Genomic DNA, 10,979 nt, shown 5'->3' with positions numbered 1-10,979 from the left:
CAATTATCATGAACTGGAAATATAATAATAACAACTTTATTATTGCCTCTAGGGCATATTTCCAACAATATTAGGTGATCAGAGAAACAGGGTGGATACACCGTCGATGGTTCCCATCGACCAAGGATAGCATCCATATGGGGCACGTGTCGTTGAAGCTGACGTTCTCATCATACTTGGAGCAGGTCAGCTCATCTTTGCCCTTAGCATTCTACCGTTGTTGAGGTGATTCCTCAGCGTACGTCTTTTGGCGGCGTCTGGACTAGTAGATCGCCCAAGGAGGTTCGTCCTCGGGCTTGGTCTGGTGCTTGTCCTTGGTGTGGTAACTTGAGCTCGGCTTTCCTCCCAAGCAACGTTCTTCATTACATCCCTCGTGGTCCCTGCTGACACGTTGCAAAACCTTAACAAGCTTGAAAGAGCTTTTCTTTGGGAGGATGCACGCACAACTATGAAGACCAAATGCAAAGTTAATTGGGAGGCGGTTTGTCGGCCGATTGAATATGGAGGGTTTGGTATGTTCAACACAGACAAATTTGCTCGGGCAATGTGCTTGCAATGGCTTTGGTTTGAGTGGAATGAACCAAATAAGCTTTGGATTGGGTCAGGCAATCCGTGTGATGAGGCTGGTCGAGACTTCTTCTATGCCTCCATGACCATTACTATTGGCAATGGCAAGAACGGAGCCACGATTCTAACATAGGGGGGCGAGATTTTGTGTGTGGAAAATGGTAAATAAAATCATGTACTAGGTTTTTTTTTGCGAGTGAGCATAACCCTAGGTTAATAAGCTAAATCTTATGAACGGAAGAAAATTGTTGTCATCTATGAACAATTCAGTTTCAGACAAAAGTTCCCTCAACTTAAATGCGAAAGCAATTCGAAATGTATGAACTAAATATTTGTGCTATAGAAGGGATAAATAATGAAAAAACTGCTCCTAAAGCCAAAGGCACAAATTAGTCTAATTTTACAGTATAAATTTTGGACAAATAGACTTAGTAAGAGAAGAGGGACACAGCTTACAATTTTTTATATCACAAAACAGAGTATCTAACGGTTTTCCTTGCCTTGCTCCCTCACGCTGCCTTCACGGCTGGCCGATCGGCCGCTAGGCCGCTCAAGATCGCTACTTTGAGCAGTTCTGGAGTTATATTGGATGTAGGCGGCAAGCGGCACGCGGCAGGCGGCTATCTGTGCTGGCCGCGAAACTATTCATGGCATATGCATGCGTGCGTGCATCCCTGGACCTTGACCTAGTTGGCTAGACCTTTGTCTTTCGCATTGGGCTTTTTGTTTCCTTTTGGGCTTAGCTTACACTACAAGACAGGCACGGAGGTGCTTCACACCACGTCGTTTGTCACACGGGAAAAGGACGATAGGGGCGAATCATATAACGAGTACGCGTGATTAGCGAAAACCAACGCCAAACCCAATCGCTATAAAGAGAAAACTGCGTCATTAGGGGGGGTCTCGCCCCCCCCCCCTCCCCCCTCTCGTCCCCCCTTGCATCCGTCCCTGCCGCAATGGTGCGCGCTAGTCTTTCTGGTATGCTTCATGGGTGCATAATCGGAAACCGAAAGACATTGGCCCGTTAATTTTTCACGCTTCTAGGAGGAAAACTGGAAGATTCGTGAAGCCCTAAGGATGACGCATGGATCACTAAAATCAACACCTCAACCAACTTCACTTTTGCGCACTTCCGGGAGTTTGTTGAGCTCTAGACTACCATTCGTGATTTCTAGCTTTCCGAGGGTGTTGATGATGATATCACTTGGAAGCACACAGTCAGTGGCCTCTACTCGGCGGCCTCCGCCTACAAGGCCCAGTTCCTTGGCTTTGTTCGGTCCTCTATGTGGGTATGGTTTGGAAGGCTTGGGCGCCGTACAAAGTCAAATTTTTCACGTGGCTAGCCATACAGAACGGGATTTGGACCGCAGATAGGCTGGCAAAGCGGGGATGGGCAAACTATGGACTTTGCCCTCTATGCAAGCAAGTCCAGGAATCCGCTGACCACCTCCTCTTCAAGTGTCGGTTCATGATCAGAATTTGGGGCATGGTCAAGGCTTGGTTGCAGCTTGATCACATGGACATCTTTTCTTGACATCTCTTTCAGTCCACTAAGGAATGGTGGATTGGACTATCTGATACATCCATGCCTAATAAGAAAGCAATGGCCTCCCTTGTCATGCTTGCCTCCTGGACAATCTGGAAGAAGCAAAATGCTCGCGTCTTCCGGCAGAAGAGTGCACCGTCTTTGGTTCTCCTATAGATAATCTAAAGAAGGATGTATCACTTTGGGTGGTTGCTGGAGCAAAACAAATGGGTTCAATCATGTCGCGAGAGTACTTGATTTTATGGTTTGCGGATGTTGTAATTCATGCGAACTCTTCTCTTCTTAATTAATATATAAGGCGAAATATTTTGCCTTTCTTTCAAAAAAACTTGAGCTCGGCCTCGAGATGCCAACCACATTGGTATGCCTCTTCCTTCACCGACCCGCCACCTTGGTATCATGTTGTCGTTGTCGACACGCGGTCCTTACAACGGGGCGGTCGATCTCTTGCCCCTCGGGGCAAGTTTTTTGCCCACGCGCGCTTGGAAACTACGATGTGGGTTGTTGCGATGCCCATGTCCTTGAGTAGGTTCTTGTCGTTCCCCGGCGCTTTCTTGAACGTCCGGTGTTTATTTTCTTTGTCGAAATCCTCCTTGAACTAGAGGAGCTCTTCCTAGCGATCTTCGCCATATTGGCCTTGGATGACCAGCTCATCCCTATCTCTGATGACTTTCTTGGATGATCTGGCATACCTTTGTCGGCAGTCGTCATGGCACTTGTTGTTAAGGGACTTGTTTAGTATGTCCACATGGTAGGAACTGAACGAGCCCTAGATGTCGCCGTCCCTATTGTGGGATGGATTTCGTGATTGTCATTGTTGCCATTGTTGTCATTGGCTCCATCATCGTTGCCTCTGTGGTTGTCGCTGGCGCATAGCGTGTCGTTGATATAGATATCATAGGTCGGGGTCATTGTCCACTTGCTCGAGGGCATGGTGGTTGTCGATGGGCTTTCTGCAGACTCGTCGACCTCCTCATCCATTTCTTCAATCGGGGCCATGGGCAACGGCTTCGGGGTCCGATCTGGGATTGACCCCGAAAGAGGACTCGCGCTCATCCTAATCCTGATCGTACATCAAGCCCGAGACAAGAGGTTCATGATGCTCGTCGACTTGGCGCGACACCAAGCTTGTAAAGATCAGCTCTCCAACAGAAGCGGTGTACTCCATGTTGCCAAACCTAATGGTCTCGCCTGGAGCAAAGGACTCGACTTGGCCGAGTTGGCGACGAGAGTGACTCCGCCGAAAATGAACATCTGACCGGGCACAAAGATCTCGTCGGAATTGATTTGCTTGTTGACCTTGACTCCCATCGATATGCGAGGATCACCTAGCAGGACTTGCAAGGGGCACCACTGAGGTAGGGGTCCTAAGCTAGATGTATTGAGACGAGGGTAACAGAGGCACGGGGATTTTATCAGGTTTGAGCTCTTCGATAAGCTAGTATCCTACGGCATGCTTGTGTTTATTACGTTGGAGTAAGAACAGAGTACATGTATCTACTAAAAGATTCCTTATTGTAGACTACGAGTTAGGCCCCTCGATTTATATACATACCAAGGGGGCCTAGGGTACAAGATTCTAGTCGGCTACATATAGGAAGGCAGAGTCCTCCATGAATCCAGCGGCTTGTCGTGTATGCCAAGTCTTCTGAAACCTTCTCATTATACGACATGGGCTACCCGATGGGCCTAGGTCAGAACCTACAAGGGGTCCTCAACCCGGCCCACAGGCCGAGAGTCGAAATGATGAGAGGCCCCTTAGCCGGGCCACCCTTAGGAGGCAGACTATCAGATCGACGCCTTGGCTGGATCACCTCAAGCGAATAGGTTTTTTACAAGCAAAACAACAGATCGCTTTGGGCCCTAAATGGGTTGGGAGAACATGCTTAGTTTATCAGATGGCCAAGTTTTGGTTTCTAGAGCGGCGACTGTTAGGACAGCTGGGCCAGTAATTAAAAGGTGTCTTGCCCAGTGTACACTATCGCCGCTGCCACCTGTGAATTAGAGGTTGAGAAAAGCGAAGGGGGAGACTATCGGATCGACACCTCGATTGATCCCCTCGAGTGAATGATTTTTTCTTAAGAGTGCGGCAACAGATCGCTTTGGACCCTCGGTTAGTTAAATGGGCTGGGAGAACAAGCCCAGATTACGAGAGGACTCAGTTTGGGCTTCTGGAGCAACATCCCATTAGGACAGCTGGGCTATTAATTGAAAGGTGTATTGGAGGTCGCTAATATACACTAGATCTGACGGTTAGAAAAAAGCCAAATCGGGTAAATGGACGGCCAAAATTGAGAGGGCGTTAGTGGGCATGGATTAGGTGCGGTCCTAAATATACATCTGAGTTCCTAAAAACAGATAAGAATGAAATGGTAAACAGATGTATTGCACCAACACCAACCTGAAATTGTCTAATCTCTTTCATTTTGTTTTTAAAATTGCCTGATAAGCTATAAGCTAAATTCTCTGATTTCTAGACTACAAATGATTTTTGTTCTGGTTTCCTGTAACATTTCAAAAAGTCTCAGCTAAACCGCCACCAATTTCAGTGAACTAATTCATCTGAAAATGGCACCTGCAACTATGAACACCCTCCTTGCAGCAGAATTTGCATGAACACTTGTATAATTCTAACAGGTCACTCTTTTTTGGAAAAAGGAAAGGAAGCTGCTCCCTCAGGCTCTGCATCGATCGGTCCACACGGCCACAACTCTAGTTGGCCATGGTTATCGGCTGACTGATCCACCATTTATTTTCTGCCCTGAACCTGGAAGCTGAGCCTAACGCTGTATACTGTCATGTACAGTTATCATTGATAGGGAGATCCGGGGGCTATCCCTTCCACCGTAAAAAGGGCTGGCCGGTCCACCATGGCTAGTGCTAACTGAATTGCCCCCCTCCTGCATCGCCGACCGATTAGAAGTGCTGTCCAAGAACTTGTCGAGCCTCGCATGGATCGCACGTACGAGATGATGGAGAGCCAGCACCATGTCCAGAATGTAGTGTTCGGTCTTCTCCTTGTCAGCATGGTATAGCGTCTGAATCTTGAGCGCCTTCCTGCCATTGGTTGCGTTGGGCTCCCTATTAAGAATTCACGAGACACCATCATCAGCAACACACATTTCAATTTTTGTTGCGCGCCTAGTGCACGAGAGAACGTAGACAAGAGAATCATTGTTATACCCTTGGTCCTGCCATTCACCAAGCATTCGACGCCCCACCCTGATGTTCAGAATGGAGAAAATAAAATGGTCAGGTCAGCAGATCATTCATTCAGCAAAAAACAAAAATTGCACAGATTAGTTGAGATGGTTGGATGAATTTGCTGTATATGTTCAAAGCGTATGCATCTTTGCGGTACCTTATTGTGGATTCTGCCATTGGCAAGAGCCATTTCATCGTCTTGTTCATGTCATATGTGAGCTGTTCAACTGTCCTCTGAAGAAAGTGCATGGAAAGATCAGAAAACGATGAGCATGATAAAACCTATCAAGTTGGTACAAAACAGTTGCTACCTTTTCTTTGTGCTCATGACATTTCAACTTGGTTTGTATGGCTGATTTGACACAAGGGGGCAGCGCTTGGTACAATGAATCAACGCCGCTTTTCGGAATCGACGGTACAAATGATGCCTGATAATGAGAAGCCATGATCAGAAACAGATAACACAAACTTTGACCATCCAATTTGGGCATCAAATTAACTGAAAATCTGAAAGAGTGCAACGATGCTTTGTCATGGTGTGTTCTTAACAGACAAATTTGCATTGAGTAAACTATGGGTAGAACTAATTATGTTGATGACATGTTTATGTCGTTTACGCCTACATTTGATCATTATCCTTAATAATGGCTTGATAAGCAGTATTTGACATGACAATACATAGAGAAGGATCATACCAAACTCTTTATCTTGAAAATGATGTTTGCATAATGCAGTGCGAGATGGGCAGACCCTAAAGTTAGCTGAATCGTCCCTTTCACTTCCACTGATTCATCTTCGCATTTCTTGAAAACATTTTTTATCTCTAACCGCAAGAAATGTACAACGCAAACAAGCTTCTCCACAACCTGCAGTAGAGCAGTATGTAATATAAGTTTCTTGAAGACATTTGTTTAAGTATGGAATATTTATCATAAATCATTACTAGTAAAAGTGAAATTTAATCACCAGCATGGTAATAACATTACATGTTCCATCTTCTTGATCCAAAGTGTTTGCTTCTTCAAGTCCTTGACGAACTTTCTTTCGATCTCCACGGCGTTCGAAAGAGATTGATGTGAACAGAATTGGTCCTCCTTTCCTTCTATGTGCTCTTGATAACTTTTCTTGTACATCTCCTCGGAGATGTCGAGCCGGCGCATTCCATGGTACAGTTGCTGCGCAACAGAAAATATAAGACATCGATCGCGTAAGATCTCCAGTGGTTCCGGAGGAGGGAAATTTATCAAGGACATAAGCATAATGAACTATGAATGAGTCAACTGACCACTGTCTGCTCCGCAAGCGCCATGAGATACTGCATACTGGATGCTGCTGCTTCTTTAGAGTATTTCTGATGTGTGCGTTCAGACTCCAACCTCAAGAAATGCTGATCCAAGTTGTGCCATTTGGGATCTCTGCACAGGTTTCCGTACCGAGCAACATCTGTAGCAAACTCCTTGAACTCCTCCCTGCATATATAAATTAGACACACACAAAATGCATATGAGCAAATGTACAACCAGAAAGAAAAAGAAGCACTGCTAACTAAATTAAGTTGCCTGAAAATCGCACTGCTAGTTAAATTAAGTTGCCTGAAAATGGCACTGCTTACCCTTTTTCGGCTCCGACAAGAGCAAGCAATTTGTTGCAATCATCTGAAACCAAGCATCGGACGCCTTGTGACTGAAGCACCGCAGACTTCAGGTTCCTCAAGCTTTGTTCGGAGAGGAATTTCATCAGATTGTAGCCCTTGCCAATTGTGTTGGCAACCTCAAAGGCCATGATCTCTATTGTCCTAGTTTCTTTGGCAGCAATACAGGACCTGATGCGAGAAACTGCGGTTTTCGGGGTACTTGAGGTCCCTGGTGACTTCCCTGATTCTGCTCTGAAGGTTTTGCTGGAAAACATGTCTGTTTGTGATGCCTGTAAGATCAAAGAGACAGAATCAGAGGACGCTTTTCTAATAGGATAGCTTGGTTGATCCAAATTACATGATTAATCATGTAGATGACTGATAATTTTTCCAGGGAATCTATGGTTTTCATGAACAATTGGCAAACAGAAGATATGCTTTGACAAGAAAAATAAACACAATTTCAACCACGAAACAGACAGGATATACATTTTCCACATGATTGCGGCAGAGCCACACCTATTAACAAATTCATAAACTATATCAAAGTCCTAGATAAACAAAAACTCTCCCTGAAACATCAATTCTTGCGGGCAAAAATCCATTTGTCTAAAAATCGCCAATTGATCAAACAAGATTCACAAAACCAAGCATCAAGGCAAGTAATAATATGTCGGGCCACTTGCCTTTGATTTCCCCTTATCAGACAATGTCGTCTCCTTGGCGGCTGGCGGCGGCGGCCTACCATCCTTCCCGCCAACGCCGGCAATCTCCGGCGCCGTCTTCCTGCTCCGCTTATTTCCCATCCCAGCGGATTGCAACTTGGGCGGCTGCTGCTGCTGCTGCTTCTCCTCCCCCTCGTCCTCATGGCAAGCAGACGTTTCTTGATCCGAAGACGACAAGGATCCCAGCGCAAGCCTTCCGGAACAGCAGAGCCAACCCATGTTCTTCCTCAATCCGATCAGGAAAGAACTCAAAACTCCACAGTTTCGGCGGCAAGTCGCGGTCTTCAGGGGAGATCCACCAATACGCCCATTCAAAACGATCGTGCGAGAAGCTCTGATTGCAATAACCGGGGAGAAATCAATGATGGGATCGACACAAGAACATCTACCAAGGAGATGGGCAGGAAATGGAGGGGACAATCGAAGAACGACGTTAATGTATAGCAGTTTGCACACAAGTGGGGGGAGGAAAGTCTACTCGTTAAGTAAACAAGTGAAGAATCCAGGTTTGATGCGCATTTTTCTCTTACTTTAATGGTTGACTTGTGTATCCAGGTGGGAAGGCGAGATGGTCAAAACCCACAAATCAGATCTATTCTCTCCTCTTTTTTTTTATTACTTCAAAAGAAAAATCAGACAAACCATCTCACATGCTAGATCCGTTCCTCTACGTTCTAGTTTTGGTAAGCTTTTATTTTGGATTAGTTTTGGTTAGCTTTTAGGTAGCCTGCTTGACTTTGGGGTGGATTATGATAATTCTGGTCTAGCGAATTTCTATCTAATCTATTCTTCGTGATTATGATTCAAAGGACATTTTAAAGTAAGCTTGTATGCAATACCGGATCCCTATCCGTCCCTTCATGAAGAAGATATTCAAAAGAACTCGAGATAAGGGGGATTACCCGATTTGCTCCTTGAGCGGATGGTCATCGTCGGTGCACGGGAGGGGAAACTCGGTGTTTTGCATGATGTGTAGTCTCATCTTATGTATGCCTTCATTTGCATGTCTTAGTGCGGTGTTGAGGTGGTAGTGGTACCAAGTCGATGGAATAAGTTTATTCGGCGGCATCAAGTAACGGGTTTTGTTGGTCGGTGGAGTCGTGCTTACATGGTTGGTAGTGCTTAGCACCGCATCACGTTATATCTGATTGAGGATAGAGATGATCCTTCATTTGGCTTGGCGTGCAAAGTCGTTGGCACAATCGTCATCGAGGTTCTGCTAGAGTTGTGGGGTTGAACCAAAATACTGACAAACTTCGGATGTGCCATGTAGATAGTGAAAACACAAGAAACCAACGCCATGTACAAAAATAGCTAGGTTATTAGTTTTTTCCGCAACGTTGGCTACTCTCAGAGATTTACCACCGTATCACGCTATATCTGTTGAGGATAGATATGGTCCTTCGTTTGGCTTGGTGTTGAAGGTCGTTGGCTCGGTGGTTGTCAAGGTTTTTCTGGAGTGGTGGGGTCGGGCCAAAATATTGACAAGCTTAGAACGCGCCCGGTCGATATTGAAAACCTAGGTAGCCAATGTCATACAAAAAATAGGTACTTCCGCGCCATGGTCATTCTCATCATTGTAATTTTTTTCTTTAATTTGAATCAGGAAAAAAAATAGTGCTTACCTCCTTGCCCTCATATCTTCTTTTTATCTAACATTATGCACAATTATAGCAATACGGCACTTAATTTAAAAGTCTGGCGTGCAAAATACACCATTTTCCAACTCAACAAGCCCTAACGATGACCTCTATGTTTTTTAATAACTTTATGTATGGACATGTTTTAATCCATGATCGTGAAAAGTGCCAATTTTATGTTTTTTGGGGGGGGGGGGGTACCCAATATATCATCACATCTATGAAATTCCTTTTTTCTTTTTGGGACAAACCAACATCTATGAAGTTGGTAGTGGGCACGCAGTTTCCCCGAGAAAAAAGACAGTGGGCATGTAGTTAGGAAGAAAATTGGGAAGCCCTCTATTGCAAATTGCCATATGAAAATGAGAACCGCTACGTATGGTGCAAAGCAGTATGACTTGGGACCTCGTCAAACTTGCATATTTGGTCTATTCTAGTCAGTTTTCTATGATATTACTCACTGATTTTGTGTCTCAGGGCGATCCGAATGTTCGTGGAACCTCGGGGTGCGGTTACGGGGACCTCATCAAAACTCGCTAATTTGGCCTATCCTGGTCAGTTTTCTATCCTATCACTCATTGATTTTGGGTCCCGAGGTGATCGTAACATTCGTGGAACCCGGGATCCGGTTACGAGGAGCTCGTCAAAACTCGTAGGTTTGGTCCATTCTGATCAGTTTTCTATGCAATCACTCACTGATTTTGGGTCCCGGTGAGATTCGAACGTTCGTGGTCTGGTTATCGGGACCTCGTCAAAACTTGCATATTTGACCTATTCTGACCAGACTTCTATGCTATTACTCACTGATTTTGGATCCCGGTGGATCTGAATGCATCACATCGACGTTTGATCACATCGGTTTGGTACCAAATTTGCGTCTGGCTATGTGTCGATCGTGGCGTTTCTTATGAAAAATAGTATTGTTTGCCCGTACTATGATTTTAATATGATTGATAACTTGCATGGAATCAGGCAAGAGGAGATCGTAGTACAAAATGATCGTACCAAATGTGTACCCCATTTTGTCATACGAAGTACATACGACTTTGTTACAGTAGTACTGTATCACATCAATATTTGATCACATGACTCCCATGGCTTGAGAGCAGCAGTTGACACACTGAACCCGAGCATAATACAAAATTTATTTTGAGAGAAACATAATACTTTCTTCGTTTTTAAATATAAGTCTTTTAAGAATTTTCACTATAGACTGCATATTAATATATATAGACATAATTTAAAATATAGATTTACTAATTTTATTTCGTATGTAGTTTGAATAGAATTTTTTTTTTAAAAACTTATATTTAGGAACGAAGGGAGTACATAGTAGTACAACATTTGAAGACGGGAAATCATGTTATTACTCTAGTACCATATGAATTAGTATCAAATTCCGCAGAGTAAAACAAAACCGGTCTCAAAGGTTTATTCCTTGATTCTGAGGCATGGAACCCTATGACTTCTGCGTATTTATATCTGCAAGTAACATGCACACCATGCAACTTCTGTCATGTATGGGTGATCCCGTTCTCTAATTAGAGAGCACCTGTGCTAGCTTAGATATGATTAACAATGTGGGGTATCCAAAGGGGATTATTCCCATGTCCTCCCGTAGTCCATAGTCTTTGAGCTATTGTTAATTGTTATGGCTGACACAT

General features: G+C 44.5%; 1 protein-coding gene across 1 annotated transcript; it reads right to left on the bottom strand.

Moving 5' to 3' along the window:
* Nucleotides 1-4,709: 4,709 nt before the first annotated feature.
* LOC123446166 (protein PSK SIMULATOR 1-like) lies at nucleotides 4,710-8,772 on the bottom strand. The gene is made up of 10 exons (XM_045122843.1): nucleotides 8,578-8,772; nucleotides 7,637-8,009; nucleotides 6,930-7,240; nucleotides 6,603-6,786; nucleotides 6,304-6,492; nucleotides 6,013-6,183; nucleotides 5,629-5,745; nucleotides 5,475-5,551; nucleotides 5,297-5,335; nucleotides 4,710-5,194 (listed from the first exon to the last, which is right to left on the bottom strand). Exons 1-10 carry the CDS (start codon nucleotides 8,742-8,744, stop codon nucleotides 4,894-4,896), a joined length of 1,929 nt encoding a protein of 642 aa, XP_044978778.1. The 5' UTR covers nucleotides 8,745-8,772; the 3' UTR covers nucleotides 4,710-4,893.
* Between the last annotated feature and the right edge of the window lie 2,207 nt (nucleotides 8,773-10,979).

Source organism: Hordeum vulgare, chromosome 4H (genome assembly GCF_904849725.1).
Source record: "Hordeum vulgare subsp. vulgare chromosome 4H, MorexV3_pseudomolecules_assembly, whole genome shotgun sequence".
NCBI classification, from domain to species: Eukaryota; Viridiplantae; Streptophyta; class Magnoliopsida; order Poales; family Poaceae; genus Hordeum; species Hordeum vulgare.
The sequence above is the reverse complement of the archived record's forward strand: the minus strand, read 5'-3'. Positions and strand labels throughout refer to the sequence as shown.

Excerpts from the sequence above, each read along its gene's own strand:
- LOC123446166 (XM_045122843.1), bottom strand. The coding sequence starts at position 8,744 with ATGCCGCCGAATAAACTTATTCCATCGACTTGGTACCACTACCACCTC. Across the intron at positions 6,787-6,929 it reads CTTGTCGGAGCCGAAAAAGG|GGAGGAGTTCAAGGAGTTTG; the intron begins GTAAGCAGTGCC and ends TTATATATGCAG. Across the intron at positions 6,184-6,303 it reads GGATCAAGAAGATGGAACAT|GTTGTGGAGAAGCTTGTTTG; the intron begins GTAATGTTATTA and ends GCTCTACTGCAG.